The sequence below is a fragment of the Ips typographus genome, linkage group LG1 (genome assembly GCF_016097725.1).
Source record: "Ips typographus isolate SLU linkage group LG1, UJ_Ityp_2.0, whole genome shotgun sequence".
Classification (NCBI taxonomy): domain Eukaryota; kingdom Metazoa; phylum Arthropoda; class Insecta; order Coleoptera; family Curculionidae; genus Ips; species Ips typographus.
Genome location: NC_138422.1, coordinates 5,797,144 through 5,814,614, shown reverse-complemented (window position 1 = coordinate 5,814,614; position 17,471 = coordinate 5,797,144). Strand labels below are relative to the sequence as shown.

At 32.5% G+C, this 17,471-nt stretch overlaps 2 protein-coding genes across 2 annotated transcripts; both read left to right on the top strand.

The window, feature by feature from the left end:
* The first annotated feature begins 53 nt into the window (after positions 1-53).
* Positions 54-1,127, top strand: mRpS7 (mitochondrial ribosomal protein S7). The gene is made up of 4 exons (XM_081984289.1): positions 54-210; positions 324-503; positions 560-794; positions 852-1,127. The coding sequence occupies exons 1-4, from the start codon at positions 146-148 to the stop codon at positions 1,071-1,073; spliced, it is 702 nt and encodes a 233-aa protein (XP_081840415.1). The 5' UTR covers positions 54-145; the 3' UTR covers positions 1,074-1,127.
* A 6,621-nt stretch (positions 1,128-7,748) lies between these two features.
* Positions 7,749-16,819, top strand: LOC145736400 (integrator complex assembly factor Brat1-like). Its single transcript, XM_081990811.1, is given in 21 exon segments — positions 7,749-7,953; positions 8,014-8,112; positions 8,115-8,213; positions 8,269-8,487; positions 8,490-8,704; positions 8,761-9,034; positions 9,094-9,239; positions 9,873-9,984; positions 10,040-10,238; positions 10,325-10,469; positions 10,528-10,732; positions 10,892-11,064; positions 13,149-13,264; positions 13,513-13,622; positions 14,005-14,237; positions 14,696-14,836; positions 15,944-16,156; positions 16,211-16,286; positions 16,289-16,311; positions 16,510-16,657; positions 16,660-16,819. Coding segments are annotated over 21 exon segments (3,180 nt in total). The 5' UTR covers positions 7,749-7,772; the 3' UTR covers positions 16,713-16,819.
* Positions 16,820-17,471: the final 652 nt, after the last annotated feature.

Sequence of the window (17,471 nt, the reverse complement as noted above, 5' to 3'; positions counted from 1 at the left end):
TACATATCGCTAGTAAAGTTTTAGTACCTAAATAATTTTACTTTTTTTTCTTTTTTTTAGTCCTAAAAATCAAAAGAAGAAGAACCAATAGAGGAAGAAAAGACAATTGACAGTTTAGTTTGACAGTGACACTTATTATGGAACGATGGCGGCTGCAGCCCGGTGTTTTAGAAACCCTATTATTTTCAAAAATAATATTAAACTTTGTAGGTAAGACTCGAAATTCTGGCTGTATATATATAAATTTAGGAGAATACTTCGGATAATGGCTTCGTGTAGGCCAGTATTAAAATGGTTAGACTGTATGAAAAATTTTCTTTTAGTGCTCTGATCCAACAGAATGGTATGGCAATTTATCCCAGTTTTTACCTTGAACCTGTGTTTAGAAAAGAAGTTCAGCAGGAACTAGTTAAATCAGGTGAAATAACTCAATACGCCCATATTCCAGTTAAGCCTGCTCTTAATCATTACACATGTTCTGCCTCCTATGATCCATTACTCTCGTAAGTCAACTCATTCACTTAATTATCCATATTTCACTAAACATTTATGTTTACAGACTTTTTATAAACTACCTTATGCGCAAGGGTGACAAAGTTCTGGCAAGGGAGTTGGTTGAGAAGACACTGGAACAAGTAAAACGACTCCAGTTGGAAAAATACCACAAATGTACCACTGAAGATGACAAGGCTAAGATTGAACTAAACCCTAAAGTTGTCTTCTATAATGCAGTAAAAAATTGCAAACCTCTCTTGCAACTTATGCCAGTAAAAAGAGGTGGTGTTAGATACCAAGTAAGTGATTGTAATTTTGGTTAGTATTGCAAGTTTTCTCATAATTGTCACACCAAGGTGCCAGTTCCAATATCAGACCACAGAGCACAGTTCCTTGCAATGAATTGGCTTATTGCTGCAGGAAGGGATAAAGACAGGGAAAAAGTTCGTTATTGGACACAACTTGCTAGAGAATTAGTGGATGCTTCAAATAATACTGGCAGAGTAATAAGGAGGAAGCAAGAGTTGCATAAACAGTGTGAAGCTAATAAAGCCTATGCCCATTATAGGTGGAGTTAATTTTGTTTTTTATTAAGTTTGTATTTTAATAAAATATAGTTTAAAAAAAATTTACTATAGTATTTTTATTTGAAGGGCCTTGAATTGGTTTTTTTAATACCTAGAAAATTTTTTTTATTATTATTGACCAAATATTTGCCTTGTCTGAGGTGATCATTTATTAAACTTGCATGTGGTACTAGGAAATTATGTGTATTTAAGTTAAGGTCACTAACTTCTTAATATATCTACATAATTTATTGTCAAGGAGACAATACCAATATTTATAAATTTGATATTAATAAATTACGACTTAAAATAAATGTTTACTTTTTATCATCATTTGCATTAATTTATATAATTTCTGTTCAGTTTATCTTTTGTTGATAATCTCAAGGTAGTAGTTCAGTTATCTTTGTTGCACTTTATTTATGTTAAACAAGGATACACATCTATTTAGTCTAGACTGTCTTGTCATGCGCCAATGCATTTATTCAGAAAGTGACAATTTGAGGTTATTGTTGTTAAAATCATTTTTACTATCATCTTTTGGAAGGTGGAAAGTATTTTCTCTTTTTCATTTCCTACCAATATTATTACCATCAAAATTAAGCTAAAATTGAATTTTAAGTGCTGCGTTTATGTGTGTTTCAAGTACATACAGTGGTTTTGTTGGTCAGTTTAAACTGTGAGTTGATTTTCTAGTTTCTGGAATTTTTCCTTAATGTGAATTTTGGTGGTTTGGGAATTCAGGAGTGATCACTTTATTTACTTGTAATTGCGTAAGATTGTTTTTGATCTTTGCAGGGAAGTGTACACAAGTGTTCAAACTTTGTGGTATGTCATTTGAATATATTATTATCACAGTTTGATTCCTAGTTAATTATAGATAATTTTATTGATCAAATAAGCACTTTAAGCACATAGAGATTGGTTTTTAATTGCATTAATCTGTTTTGTGCCACAGGCATGCATATTTGTGTGAAAGCCAAATAACTTTAGGAAGAAACAAATTGTTGTGTAAATTTCATACTGTTCTTAAATTTGGATGTATTAATTATTCAAATTAGGATTCAGAACAAAAAAAAAACAAATTGACTTGAGTGTCTCCAGGTGAAGGTTAAGGCCAACTCTCACTTCTCAGGCACATCCTCACATTTCTTGCCCACATCATGCTGTCAGGTAAACAACTTCCAACTAGTTAATCATTTTGAAACAGCCTATGCATTTTCATGGGTCTGGTTGGTGCAGTTCAAGTCATTTTAACATTTATTTATTTCTTTAATAATTGACAATTATAACAATGATTTTGTAAATTATAAACTTAATTCTTCAACAACACAGAAATGGTATTTTTTGTTGTTATTATAATCCCTTATAACCAGTGTACTTGCCAGTTTTTTCCTGGGTTTTTCCAGAATGTTTTCCTTAAGTTTTAATTGTTTCTTGAAATTTACTGTAATTGATTCATTTGTCCAATGCATCAATAATACATCAAGCTGATTTGATTAATTTGTCTCCCACTAACTGGAGATTGTTAATTTTGTCACTGCATTTAATTGTCAGTCATCATGACTTTTTAAATGTAAGTATTGATAAATTAGTATCAAAGTTTGCTGGTAATGTGGAAGAGTGTTCAAAGTTATAATTTATTGTTCTTGAAAAATATAAAAACTTTAATTTTTTGTTAATGTCCACTACAATTTCTTGACTCATTGTAGGTAATGACAGTATTTTATATTTTAGAAAGACATACTATTATTAATATTAAATAATGGCTTTATTTAATAACTTAAAATAGGCATATTTTTATACAGGTATGGAAATTTGAAAACTCTCCATAAGAACTCAATGAACAATGATAAGAGAAGAGAACCATAACAAATTCATGAACTAGGCTAGCTAGACAGATGGAAAAATACTGTTTAAGTCACATGTGACATCACATGTGTCAATCTGTCACTCAGGAGAAGCAGATGTGAAATAATTTGACAGTTGGTCACAAGATATGTGTCCAAAGTATCTCATGACCTCATTTTTTTTGACTGACTGACACATGTGACTTATCTTTCTTCCTTGTATAGAGCTTTCTAGATATTGTTATTGGTATTGGTAGGCAAGTAGGCTTCAGTTTATTTATGTATTTATTTATTTGGTTACAAACCCTACAGAAATACATCCAATTTTAGGATAGGTTGGTTGAACCCAATGATTAACAAATACATATAGCAAAAACTACAAAAGTAACAACAAAGTTTACAACATTTCTTCAATCAGCCTTCTAAATCTATTTACTGTGTTACTGTGGTTCAAAAATGGTGGGTTTTCTGGTTTTGAAACTCTATGGAACCAGTAGTGAAAATTTGTTTTTGTGTGATCATCCAAAATGTTACCTATTTAAATGACCACAACCTTCAGTGATGGCTTATGACCTACTGTCAAATTGCATGACATTCAACAGTAATGTTGTCTATTTATGTCTGGGCAAAACTTAATTAGTTAATTGACTATTTAGGTAACAGTTTATGATGTATATTTTCTAAAATCTGTGCAGTGGCTTTACAAATTCCACTGTTCTAACAATAAGCAGCGTTAAAAAAGAAAAAAGGAATATTATTGGTAAATATTTATCTTTATCTTTGCAATAGAATGGACAACAGGAGGGACCACATTAAACACAAATTTCAATATTGTGATTTGTAAAATTTGGCCATTAGATTTTGCATTACTTTTTTAAAAAAACAGTTTATTGGTCTTGTGACCCCTTCATCAGTCTGATTACAATCCTGTGACCAACTGTCAAATTACGTCACATCCGATTTGACACACTGACAGATGTCTGACGTGTCATGACATGTCACTTACAAAGTTTATTTCCATCTGTTAAAGCAATGATTTGCATTAGTTCTCTCTTATCATGGGATTCCTATGTAGCTGTGGTAGGAGTATGATTTTGATCCTGTATAAGTATCTAATTAATAATCTTAGAAAAGTGCCTTACAAGGCAAAAATTTGCACTTATTTTATTAGAGATCTCAAGAGTTCAGTTCAAATTTTGACACCACTTTTCTCCCTGACTGTATTAGTAATTATGACTGAATATAAGTGATATTGTATGGACAAGGGTCTTTCCATTATATTTTTTTATAAAAGCATGTCAGCACTCACTTCACATTTTATTATTTCTAGAATAAAAAAATAGTGATTATGGCTGTTTTTGAAACTTTATTCACATTTTAAGTTGTAAGGATGATTGAAGATGGGTTTTATGTTTTATCTCAGCGTTTTTTACCAGTGGTTTCTGGCTTCAGTAAAATTTTACCAGCCCTGATGGATCTTAATGCCAGCATCAAAATTCAAATTTTAAATAAAATGTTATAACTTTTTTCTGGAATCTTAATCTACTTAGAAAAGTACATAGGATGTGTACAATACAAATGTTTATATAGTTTGATTGATCACCTTATAACAAGGTACATAAACGTCAACAGACATATTAAACCTTCTATAAAAGAAACTTTTACATTGATATGATAGTACTTCATATTTATAATACGAAATAGGTCAAATAAATGTCTTCAATATCATGAAAGCAAAATGAATTAATCTAGACTATGGCTAGTGGTTACGAAAATTTCTAACTATGTCACTGCCTTAAAAGGTTTTTAGTTTATTTCAGGAAATATCAAATTTACTTGGAAAAATACAGTATCATAAATTTGTCCTTGGCTGATGATGAAAATGATACATGCATACCTACCATTCTCTATAATTATACTCTAGCAACTTTCTAATTATTATTATTATTACTGAGGTTGAAAATTATATGTTAAAAAAATGAGGGGGGGGGGGGGTTACCATACTAAATCTAGCAAATATTTACTTTAAAATTCCTGAAGCTTTTTTTAAACTAGAAGTACTGTACAACTTATAATTGAATGAAAAAATGGTGGTATTGATAGATCATTGTTGATTAGTCTCTTGAATATGATGATCATATTCTATTTAGGTACAAATAGTTAATCTCGTTATTATTGAGATAGTAGACAAATCTAATTTTATTCATTTCACCTTCATGTTTTGGTTGGCCTTATTGTCACTGCGACCCATGAGATATATTGTGACCATATCCAAGTTATACAACTTTGTCTTTTTGATCAGACTGCATAGCCTTGACAGTGTTTGACACAACCTTCCAGCACAAAACTGAAGTTATTTTGTTGGATGCCACCGCTTTAATGACCCCATAGCTGTCGCTGTAGCTCGCAACTGTTTGTCAACTGAATATTTCTACTCTTAATTTCTTTTGCGCAGTATTCTATTGCTTGGTACTCTGCCTCCATCTTGCCTATAGGAATCGAGATTTCGTTCTTGTCCTGGATTCGTAGGTTTCGGATTCTATTCATTCCTGATGGGTTGTTGAGCCCGCTGTGTACCAAACCACCTTCGCCTTTACTGGAGGACTAATCTTCCTGTCACTTCTAGTTGTAGTGTGGATCGACTTCTGTTTGAAAAAGTTATATTTACGTATAGGTATGCTTGTATCCGTTGGCAGTCCTAATAAGATATTGTCGCTGTGTTGCCATGTCCGCCTATTATTGCTATTTCATTCAATTAAACATAAAAGGTTACACAGGCTCTATTGCATCACAAAAAAGTTTTGTTGTTAATTGAAAAAAGTTTCTGCTTTTTCTTGCCAGTTTGCATACAACCCACTTGCCAATTTAAAACCGCAACTTAAAGCATTGGAATACAGAATTATTCCTGCTGCATTCTATTCAGACTTCAGATTTCAGAGATTCTGGAAATTGTCCTCAAGTTGAACAACTCTTTGGAAGTAGGTACTACGTCTACAAAAATACTTTTTTTGGTGAGCACGACATAGAATTACTCAGCGGAGGTTTGCAAGGTTTTTGTGAGGTTTCCAACCTGAAGCTGGAGGAGGAACTGTGATTAGCCTTAGTCCAGATCCTAGTAATGTGGCGTACAATAGGCCGCAATGCATTGTCACCCCGACAGCTACAAATCTACAATCTTTAGCTTTAAGCATCCCCTTTTCTAGATTGCGCTTTCTGGACCTCCAAAACAACGAGAGAGGTAGGACTTCCTGTAATACTTGAAAGCATGAGAAAATCGACATAAATGAGCATGTTGTACAGGTGGGATAATCAATTAGGGGATCTGAGTTTGGTTGTTTTTTGGTCTCTTGTTAATTTCTCTTTCTTTTTCTTGTTGATCCACTCCTGGATGTAGGCCTCTTCCAAATTTTTCCACGTCTTTCTGTCTTTAGCAATCTGAATCTAGTTATTTTTTCTGCGATATTTCGGATATCGTCCCGCCATCGTTTCCTAGGTGTGTCCACGCTTTGCTTGGTCTATGGCTTGGTCTCTCTCGGGCGCCAAACCATGGTCCTATCCGTCCGCCTTTGTGGGTCTTGCCTTATTGCTATATGGCCGACCCATTGCCATCTCATTCTTGCCACGAGTCCATTCACATTCATTACCCCAGTCCTTCTACAAATTTATCATTTTGAACTCTATCCCTTAGGGATATTCCAAGCGTGGCTTTTTCTATTGCTCCTTGTGTAGTTTGTAATTTGTAAGCGGATGCGGGTAATGGCCATTGTCTTGAGTCCGTAGGTGAGCACTGGCAATACGGATAGGAGGATTCAAATAGTTTTCTTTTGAGGTTTATTTAGGGAATTCATGGAATTGAAGTATGAATCTTAACTTACCAAAAGCCGCCCAGGAGAGGCTTACAGTACTGTCAATAGTCGGGCGTAAATAGGGGAACCTACTGAGTTCTAGCGGTTTTAGAGTTAAGGTGGACGTACTTTTTATTAAATTTTCCTTGACCTGCCATCAAAGCTAGCAATTTCATTAGTCACAGTGAAGTTGTTGGTAAATCCACCAAGGGTCAGAGGTAAAGATATGATGATCAAAGCGTCAACCTTCAATTTCTTAGGAAGGACCAAATTAGGCAGTTGCATATGCTTATTATTAATCATAAACTGACATTTCGCTTTATGTATTTTAAGATACAAAAACCCTAGAAGAACTAACTACACAACTTTCCAGATAAAATCCATATTTTAATGCAGCGAATATTATAGGTTCAGAGTTTTTAAGGAGGTAAGCAAAAAGCTTTTAAACACTCTGCGTTCTCATCTTTGGGGTCTATGCGTTAACTCCGCGAACTATTTTCAAGTTTTGCAAGAGTGCCTTCAAATAAAACTTATAAGAAGCGTTATAGACGCAACCAATAATCAAAACGGACGTATAGTAAATACTGGATATTACACTTTTCACTTTATCGTTTCGATATAATATCAGCAAATACCTTTTTTAATCTATTTGATATCTTATTATTATTACAAAACTTATCATTCAATAAGGATGCGATCAGGAATCAGCTATCTATAGTGATATAAGATAACTAACCGTTTACAAACCGCACATGTCATTTTAGTTTAATTAAGTGTAATATGTAGTTTTAGGTTTACCAGATATTGTAAATTGGGAGTTTAATTTTTGATTATTTTGAGCCAACGGAACGGTATGCTAAGTAAAATAAAAAATAACAGATATGCGGCAATCATAGCAACTATAGTAAACATTTTCCATTTATCTTCTCAATTTGATTAATTATTAAAAGTAGGTTTTCCGGTTAGAAGTTATAAATGTCTTCAGTTTTTAGGTTGTGTCTTCTGAAACAAATAGTATGGAGGTTGACGTTAACAGCCCTAATAATGTTGATGACTGTACCAAGTTGAGGAATGATAAAATTGGAAAGGTTTTAAAGAAGTTTCTTGATCCAAATTTCAAACTTAAGAACGATGTTTATTTGAACTTGTTCTTATCTCACTTGATTGGTAAAAATTCTATTGAAAATGCCAGTAAAGGTAAGAGCTATTTTTTCATTTTAACTAGTCTTTAAGTGTCATTGATAAATTGTATTTTAGAATCGCAAATTGCAATAAACGCTGAATTGCGAGAACAATGTATACAATGGTTGTTGGATGTGTCCAGCCTATGGCACAACAAACAGGTTACAGCACCTGTGGCATCCAGTCATTTGCTTTACATTTGGCCAGTCTTCTAAGTCCGGATGATCGGATTTTCGTACGTCTCAACTACCATAACGTATACGAAAGTCTTGCTAGTAAGTCTGTTGATTCCCGGTCTCATGAAAACCTAAAAATATTATATTCACGTAGGTATCGGACAAACAAATTTAAGCAAAGATGCAAGTGTTACTTTCGGATTCGTAAAACTTTTGACTTCGTTGCTGCAACATAAATGTGGTGTACAATGGGTTCTGGCCACCACATACTGGAACGATATATTAGATTTTGGTTTAAATGGTCACACTTTGTACATCCAGAAGAAAGCGTTAGTATTTAAGTTTTGTTTGTGCAATAAAACAAATATTACCCAGCGTTTAATATTGCAGGTACGAGTTTTGTGGCCACACTTTTAGGAAAAGCTGTATGCTTTAATAAACAATTCTGCACCAATTTAGTGAAACTTTTAATAAAGCCTCTAAAGGTAACTTTAGATGGAGTGTCAAGATCTGAATCTGGGGAACCTTCCCCAATTGAAAGCACTGCACTTTTTGAATCGTTAAAGCCTAAACTAAACTTTATTTCAGAGGTATTATTACCTGATAATAACCTATAATGGACAGTATGTGTTAAAAGTCATTTTAGGTTACTGAAATTCTAGTAAAGGACAAGAATACTTGCGCAGTTAACTTATTTGAAGAAGTCGGCCTGATTGAGTTGGTTAAGAAGCTCCAATTGCTCTCTCAAACTGAGGATTTTTCGTACGAGTTAATTAAAATCCGATGTATCATATTATTTTCCAAGCTGGGACACGATAAAGGCAAGAAAGAGGGAAGTACCACCCAGCTGATCAATGATTCAATCTCTTTTTTCGATGTTAAAACATTTTTCGACTTGTTGGAAAATGAAATGGATAAAAGTACGTTTTAAATTTGTTGTAATTGAGAAATTCTAGTTGCGCTAATGTATCAATTTCAGATCACGTTCGGTGTGTTATAAAAATATGCCATTTTGCTCACAAGTTGTATTGTAACTTAATGGGCCATATTCCGCTTTGTGTGCGAAAAGGAGAGCCTATAGAATTTGAGAATCAAATGGTATTGTTTCAGATACTGCCAGTTATGGTAAGCAAATTTGAATATTGAAAATAATTCCATGGAGCCCGCAAGGATACCAATACCATAATATTTAACAGGTTACTAATATCTCGCACAATTTGCTTGTTCTTATATGAAAACTCTTAAAACATTTTTCACTTTAGACACAATATAAAAGAAAAGCATGAATGTTTTTTAAATTACAAATTGTCTCAATTACCATTAAATTCAATGATGACAATAAAAATAAAGCAATTGTTTATAGAAATGTCAGAGGACAAATTAAAAGCCCAAACGTCAACTTTCTGCGGAGTTCCGGCTTGTACCAAATTTGATTCGCTATGGGTACGCTGGCGTCAAAGTGGAAATAACCAATCAAAATTAACAATTTTAAATTGAGTTAACAACTTATATTTTCTGGGTTTAAATTAAAGTTAGAACAGACAAGTTTAAATGACAAACTCTAAATTTTTCCTTGAACAACTTGTCGTCGAAATTGTTTGGCTCTTCTGGACTACCTACGTTTAATTCGTCGTATTTTAGACTCACCGCTTCTTTTAGGACTATCAAAATGTTGTTTTATTGCTAGTGTAGGTCAGTGTGTTTATGTTTAATAGTCATTATTATTTTTTACAACTGCGAAAATTAAGTTTCTTTCAGTTTTGTTTTAGTAATAACGGTGTCAGCCGAGAAGCCAAATTAAATGACGTTTTCAGAAGAGAATTTGTCCACAAGTTGGTGAAACTAAGTGCTCTTCGGACGCTTGATATATGTAATTCAAAATTATTATAACACATAAATACGTTCTATTAAAATCATGATTTAAGGTTGTAGATGGAAAACTCGACTTAATAACAAATTAGATCTAATGGAAGATATGGTATTTGGATTACAACTTATGACAAAAAGCAAGGATTTATTGAATAAAGAGAGAGCAACGATATTTTTCCAACCTTTAGTGTACGCTTTAAAAGATAGCCTTGTTACAATTGAACAGAAACACAATGTCTGCGATATGTCGCCTAGGTACGATAAACGTTTTATTCCATTAAATTTTACTTTGATTTTGGTCATATAAGTCTGTGTTTTTTATCAAATTGAATATATTTCAGTTGTTCTCTTTTACTGCGAACTCTTCTAGAAACAATAATCGATCTGGTTCAAAGTTTTGATTTAACATGGCAAGATAGTATTGAAACTATATCAGTAATGGATATTGCCTGTGAGTTTCTGCAATACGATATTTGGGATCAAAGGGTAACAACAAATCATTGCCAGACTAAACTTACTAAAATTGATATTTATTTTAATGTAGGTTTTAGTATCTCTTCTAAGGCTATTGAACTTGTCTCTGTCCAAGTACATGTCTCCTGAAATGGTTTTATTAATGGATAATTCAAAACACTCGATAGTCTCACAAACTGGTGCCCTGTTGGCTAACAAGTGTAACAGTCTTAGCTGGGAGGTTAGAGATAGTGCTTTGGAATGCGTTTATACTTTATCATTGAATGCCAATTCCAGTAAGTATACCTATTTTTGTACGTTTATAAAGTTTTGTTCAATTTACTGATAGAAGTTTTAACTTGTATAAGTCTCTAAACAATATTTATACGTTTTATTATAAGCATTTTTTTAAATTGATATTTTCTATGTTCTGTTTTTAATATTAACCTCTCTAGAATTTCCGGCTCATCGAAGTATTCTCCTGGATGCTGAGTTACCGCAGTTAGTGCTTCAAATGGCTCTTCACGATGGGGAATTTTACGTTAGGGCGACCGCTTTCAAGTGTCTACATGAACTAATTCAAATTTCAGAAATATGGAATGTTCTAATAAATGGAGATCAGTTCCTGGTAAGTACTTTTTTTACTTAGGAGATGTTTTGGAATCTTTTTATACTAATTTAGCAAAGAACACAAGTTCAAAAGTTATAGTTTTATGAAAACGTGAGTACTTCGGTTTAAAAGGACAAATATGATTATGAATTTTAGCGACTTGATAGAAAAAGAAATGTGCACTGGTTATACCATCATGGAAAATTCAAAAATAGCCCTACGAAATTAAGGGCAACATCAACCATGGCAAAATAGTGCTTATTTATTTTTTTTTTAATAAATATTATACTATAAGAGCCTCTTTAGCAGAAGCTAAAGAACCTTTAGAATGTACTTGACTTTTTATAGTTTTTTCTTCTGTAAGCTTTACTGCTTTCTACTTTCCAAGTCTTAGAAGTTCACTTTAAAGTACATATGTAATAAAAATGTCACAGAACTGTTATAAAACTTTATTTAAAGTAAACGGATTCCGTTATTTACGGAGGAATAAGGACTTCCCTTATAGTTAAAGGTTATTGCCTCGTCTTATTATATACGTCTATTATACTAAGCAGTACATTGCACAGATATTTTTTTGTTTCTCGAAGCTAAAGCAGCACGAATTCTCTGCGATAGGTTAGTAAGGTTGGCAAATTTGCAACGTTGAAACGGCAGGCAGATAAAAAAACTAAATTTTAAGCCCCTAAATCCTAGAAAACCTCGCTAACCAAACCATAAGGAATGTACCTAAATAGACATACAGTGAGGGCCAAGAGTCCCGCATAAATTTATTAAAATTTAAGGTATTTTTTTTATCAAAATGCTCGAACACGTCGATTGTTGTTCTTAGTTGTGCATTTTTTGACATCACAGACATGTATACAGGGTCATCCATGTAGTTGATAAAGGTCAACTTTTAATTTTTTCTCCTGTATATAAAAAGTTTTTTAAATCCTTTTGGTGTTTTTGAACATATTTCATAACACATACCCTATCCCTAAACGCAACAGTTAACGAGAAATTTGCGATTGAGTACTACAAAGCGCACTCATTTAATTCCCTTAACTTATTAGGTAGGTAAGTACTACATTGATGACCCTGTATACATGTCTGTAAAACTTTTGGAATACCTACAACAGCTGAGGTATGTCTGTAATGTCTACGTTTTGTTACATTAATATGTTGTACATGTTTTGGTTGTTGTGTGATATTACAGTGCTTGAAAAAGTGACAATTATTAGATCACGAAACGTCGCACCACAGTTAATTGGGTGTTTCTGTTACCTTCCTCATTCCACGACTACCCAAGCCGTTGTTCTAAAGTAAGAAGACGATAGTAAACCAAACTCTGTTTATTATTTCATTTTTGAAAAGATCTTAAAATTACCATTCTAATGACATATTGATATTTCACAAATTTTTCTTTTAACGATTTTTTTTTGCTTGGCAATTAAAACTGTCCGCCCGGGGAAAAAAAATTATTTGATTTAAAATATTTCGAAAACGAAACAAGGTAAAATTGTCTAGGTTGGGGTATTGATTATAGTCATTCGTCTAGAAGATAATCCGGTTTGTCAGTTTGCAAAATATCTTTTAAGCTAGTGTATACAGGGTGATTGAAAATGATGAATGAAAGAAAATAGTATAGTATGTATTTCTTAACAACAACAGTGTGCAAAGTAAGTCTTGTATGATGGCTGTCTATGCAGGAAGGACGCAAAGCGGATTTCGGACACTTTGCACAAGGTTTAGGAGCAATATTTTAACTTATATTAAACTGTAAAACGATGTTGGAACGTAAAACACATCAAGGGTACTTACAGTGGATAAAATTTTCTGGTGCGTTTTCCGTGAAGAATACCATATCTGGAGCACTTGAAAAAATACAAACTGATAGCGGAAAATAGGTACTATTATATTTGTTTAAAAAGTTTCTCAATTAAATCAACGTTAAAAAATTAAAAGATGTCTAATAATTTCCTGATTCTCCGGTACATTCAGTCTCATATCTTTTTACATTGATTAATTTGTTAGATTTGGAATAAACATACAATATTACACATTTATTTATTAAATTGTACTAACTGAAGCCTCAAGTTTAAAGTATGACATAATGATTTTAGGAGAAACTTCTCAAAGTTTTCGAACACGAAACTGAAGGATTGGTTCGTAAGGAGGCGGTTACTCTAATACACATGATAGATAAATTTCAAGAATTTCCAAGCGAGATGATGCCTAAGTAAGTATATTATCAAAATATTCGATGATAAGTCAGATGTTTCTTCAATAGGATCATGCATATTTTAATCGGGTTTGTCAGTATTATAAAGTCGTTGTTTTGGACATGGACATCTAGGCATAAACATACATTTACAGTCATTTGTGCGTAAAATGTTATGTAAAACCTCTACAAATAAAAAAAACTCAACTTGTGCATATTGAAAGTATATAGTATATTGTATAGTATGTTTTTATATTTTTTTTTAGGGTATATGACGTTATGACCCATGCAGTAGTGGGTGATTTACATTGGGAAGTAAAATGTAAAGCTCTAGACTTTTGGACTCACACTCTTAAAGTTTATCTTCAACATCAAGGTAAAGTTCAAATTATTGTTGCATTTTAAACAATTTTGTCATATACCATATGACCTACTACCAATACAATCAGAAATTTCAAAAGTGAAGCAGAATGTGAATTAGGTTTTAACAATTTAAGAAAAAAAACATGATACGTTTGAGTGGTCATTTCTCAAAAAATGTAAGTCTTTCCTTTCACGATTTTTCGTATAATTGGTGTAAAGGAAATTCAACCTGTGATTTTATCTAAATAATTAAAATTATAAGAAATTATTGGTTTATATATTTAAGTATTTTTAATTAATTATTTTTAACTCTTGCAATTTCTGAGATGAGGTAGTAGGTCATCTTAAGTGGGTATTTACATGATTATTTCATTTTTTTTTTCTAATCATTCCAGGCATGATAGATAATAAGTTTCCCGAAGTAACTTTCTCAAAAGAACATAAGAAAATTATGACTTTAAATCAAGCAGAGGTGCGTAAACGTTTAATCAAAGTCTTAAATCAGCTCAGCTATTTGGGGTGCTTATACTCATTGAAAAGCGCATGCCTGGACGACTGTGATGTCGAAGTTGCCCGTAAGGGTTCATTTATTGCCTCGAAAATTGCTGAACTTTACAAATCTTATGAAGTAAGTATAGCATTACAAAATAATTGACTAATAGTATAAAGATAGTTAGATACATATAATTTTTGTTAGGTTACTTGGATAGTATTTTATTTTATAGCTGTTCATAATATTAATTTTTTTCTTAAGGGCTTTGATTTAGTACAGTTTAGTCAAAAAAGCTGAGAGCCATTCTTATTTGGACATCCTGTACAATCTCTGCCTACAGTTTGTGACATCACAATCAGAGACCCTGTATATTAAAAAAATCTAAATTATTAAATTACTTACACTCTGTACATACAATACACAGATATGTTTCATTAAGATTATTCTTTATTTCTTTTAGATTTGAAATGAACTACTATTTAAAATTACACTGAAACAAATGTTTAATGTATAGAACAATGCAAGCAAAATCATTTAAATTTTACGATTTTGCTATATTTTTAGTAGTAATAACACAAATGATTTTCTATTAGGTTCCTTGTGATAATATCGATAGTTTGGAACCTCCTAGTCCAGTAGGTCGAGTTGGAAATTGTATACCTTCTTCCGTATTGAGTCCAGCTGGTTCCAGCACCGACAGTGCTCCTAGCCCAATTTCTTCCTTGGATTTACAAGTAAGTTATTAAATATTAAAATTCCAATTAAGGGTGTCAGTATGTGGTTTAGTTTAGATGTTAACGTAATAAGATTGATAACCTCTAAATGAATGAAATAATAGTATTTATGCTAGTTTCCCCGACACTCGTTCAGTTGGGTTCAAGAAACGTTTTGGCTTAAGGATTCCTTAACAGGCTAATTTATTTTTAAATTGGGGCAAACTTGCGCAATTTAAGGCTCAACCAAATGCAGTTTTAAAAATGTATTTCTTAGTTCTCCTTTTGTTGATGTCAACTATTGTAAACTAATAAAATATATAAACTAATACAAAAATCCAATATCGGTAAAAATCTTAAAAGTCCATGTTTTTAGCTAAATTTATGATTTGGTTCAGAGGTAAATCAAACCACTTGGTAGAAAAACAAAATTTAATAACTAAATAGAAGTTAAAACTAAATGACAAAATTGTCGGTTATCAGTTTAGTAAATCGGAATAAATCGTTTAAACATAATTTCCAAAAGTAACACCTTAAACAGTATCTTTTACATGCACAAAATATTACAATTATTGAGTGATTGTACTTACATTTGTTAAACAATGATGGCAGCATTCTGGAGGGTTTGGCACTCGCGATTATTATAATTTAGAAATGTTTGGGTTGGGAAACTGGTGCGGGTTGCAGAGTTCGGGACAACTACATGGTATGGCACGAGACGGAGTCTTCTGTCTCTTCTTGTTAAATAGCTATTCTTCGCTAGACCTTACATTGACAAAAACACCGGAAATTTCTGCTCACTGCTAAAATAAAGGGTAAAAACTCAAAAAGTGTGATTTTCCTGGGCTTATGCCAATTTTCCGTCTCGATGTTTTTGTCCTTTATTTTACCCACGAAACTGAGAAGAAATCCACAGTAACCTTATTTATGTCATTTTAACGCTATAAAAAGTCGTCAATTGTAATAAGCTCTATAAAATTCTGTAAAATATTGTATTTACACTGGTGGAAATCTGACCTGAAATCAACATCGCGAATAAATTCACGGAAAAATTGTAAGTGTCTAACTAGCTTTAAACACTAACTAACCTTACATAGAAAAATTACAAATTAAACATTTTTGTTGCAGCATTCCAATTTGGTCTACGACCCCCTTACCTCCTTTGAAATTCCTCCAACTCCTTTAAATATAGACTTGTTATCTCCTCCAGCCTCAATTCCTTCTAACAATACCGATCAAACTGCTTCTCAAATCAATAGAAATCAATATGTCGGCCCTACCGCTAATATAACAAATGGTATGCCATTTGGCGAGGACCAGGAGCTTCAAACGCAGTTTAAAGTATTTTTTTTTTTTGTTACAAAATCTTCTTAGGGGTAATTAAAATTTTTTCAGGATAATGGAATTGATCATCTTCAAAGAGATGCTATTATGGAGGAGCTGCTCAATTCTAGTGATATGTCATTCCTACAGAAATTTATTCTCCAAGTGATCAAGTTAGTATTTAGTTTGAATTTTAAATGATGTTTTTGCAGGTTTAGGACTAAATTAAGTCGTGACTAACTAGTCCAGAATTTTGTGCTTTTTTTTTGTTCACATGAGAATGAGTTTATTAATTTGCTTTTAAACCCGCATAAACATTCGTATTATACAATAGCCTCTTACATTTTTTAATGCGTGACTTATCAATGTAGGTTATGAACACAGCCAGTAAAATGCAAACTAAACAGTACTTAGCGCCTTCCGAGTTCTTAAAATTTGTATATGAACATGCCGATCAGCATTCCAATGAAAAACAACGCTGGCTTGACACGCTGGACGAGTTTGATTCGTTGTTGGATGATATTTGAAAGAGTACAATGTTGTTTCTGATGTCAATAATATGGATTGTTATTGAGTGATGATTGCAGCTATCTTTTTAATTTTAAGCCTCAGATAAATTTTATATTGTTTGTAATTATCTAAGTTTGTCTTTAAGTAATATAGGAGCATTATTTTCTAAAAGTAATGTCTTTTCTTTCACATAACTGGGATACTTTCAGTCAGTATCTGATAAAAGTAATTTGTAATGGTAAATAATTTAATAGCGGATTTCTGGGATAAAAATAGTATGATTTAGCAAAACTTTCCTTTGACGAATAGAATCAACGGCAACAGAATTTTTTTTTCAAATAACTTGTTAACCACTAGGTATTTCTGGTGTTAAGTCAGCTTATTAGATAGCGCCACCTACAGCAGCAAAAAATCGCTTGTAACTTTTTTCTGGTAAAGCGAAGTGATAACGGAAGCCCGAATACCTGTTACCTACCCAATATTTTCTGAACAAAAAAAGTATACTTAGTGGCTGTCCTTAAGATCTTTGATTTTCGCGATATTTGCAATTATTCTGTGTGTGATTGCGATTTGCAGTCTTTTTGGAGGATTAAGCCTCAGCTCATTTTTCGTTGCAAATAAGGAACTACTTGAACCAAAAATGTTGAGACTTTCTCTTATTATGAAATTTACGAAAAAATGCCAGGGGAACAAATCGATGCGATCTTATTTAAGTTAATAAATGGTGGTTTTAGATTTATACAGGGTGTCCCATAAGTAATGGTAAATAATTTAATGGCGGCTTTCTGGGATCAAAATAATTCGATTTAGCACAACTTACCTC

Excerpts from the sequence above, each read along its gene's own strand:
- mRpS7 (XM_081984289.1), top strand. The coding sequence starts at position 146 with ATGGCGGCTGCAGCCCGGTGTTTTAGAAACCCTATTATTTTCAAAAAT. Across the intron at positions 211-323 it reads AATAATATTAAACTTTGTAG|TGCTCTGATCCAACAGAATG; the intron begins GTAAGACTCGAA and ends ATTTTCTTTTAG. Across the intron at positions 504-559 it reads TCCTATGATCCATTACTCTC|ACTTTTTATAAACTACCTTA; the intron begins GTAAGTCAACTC and ends TTATGTTTACAG.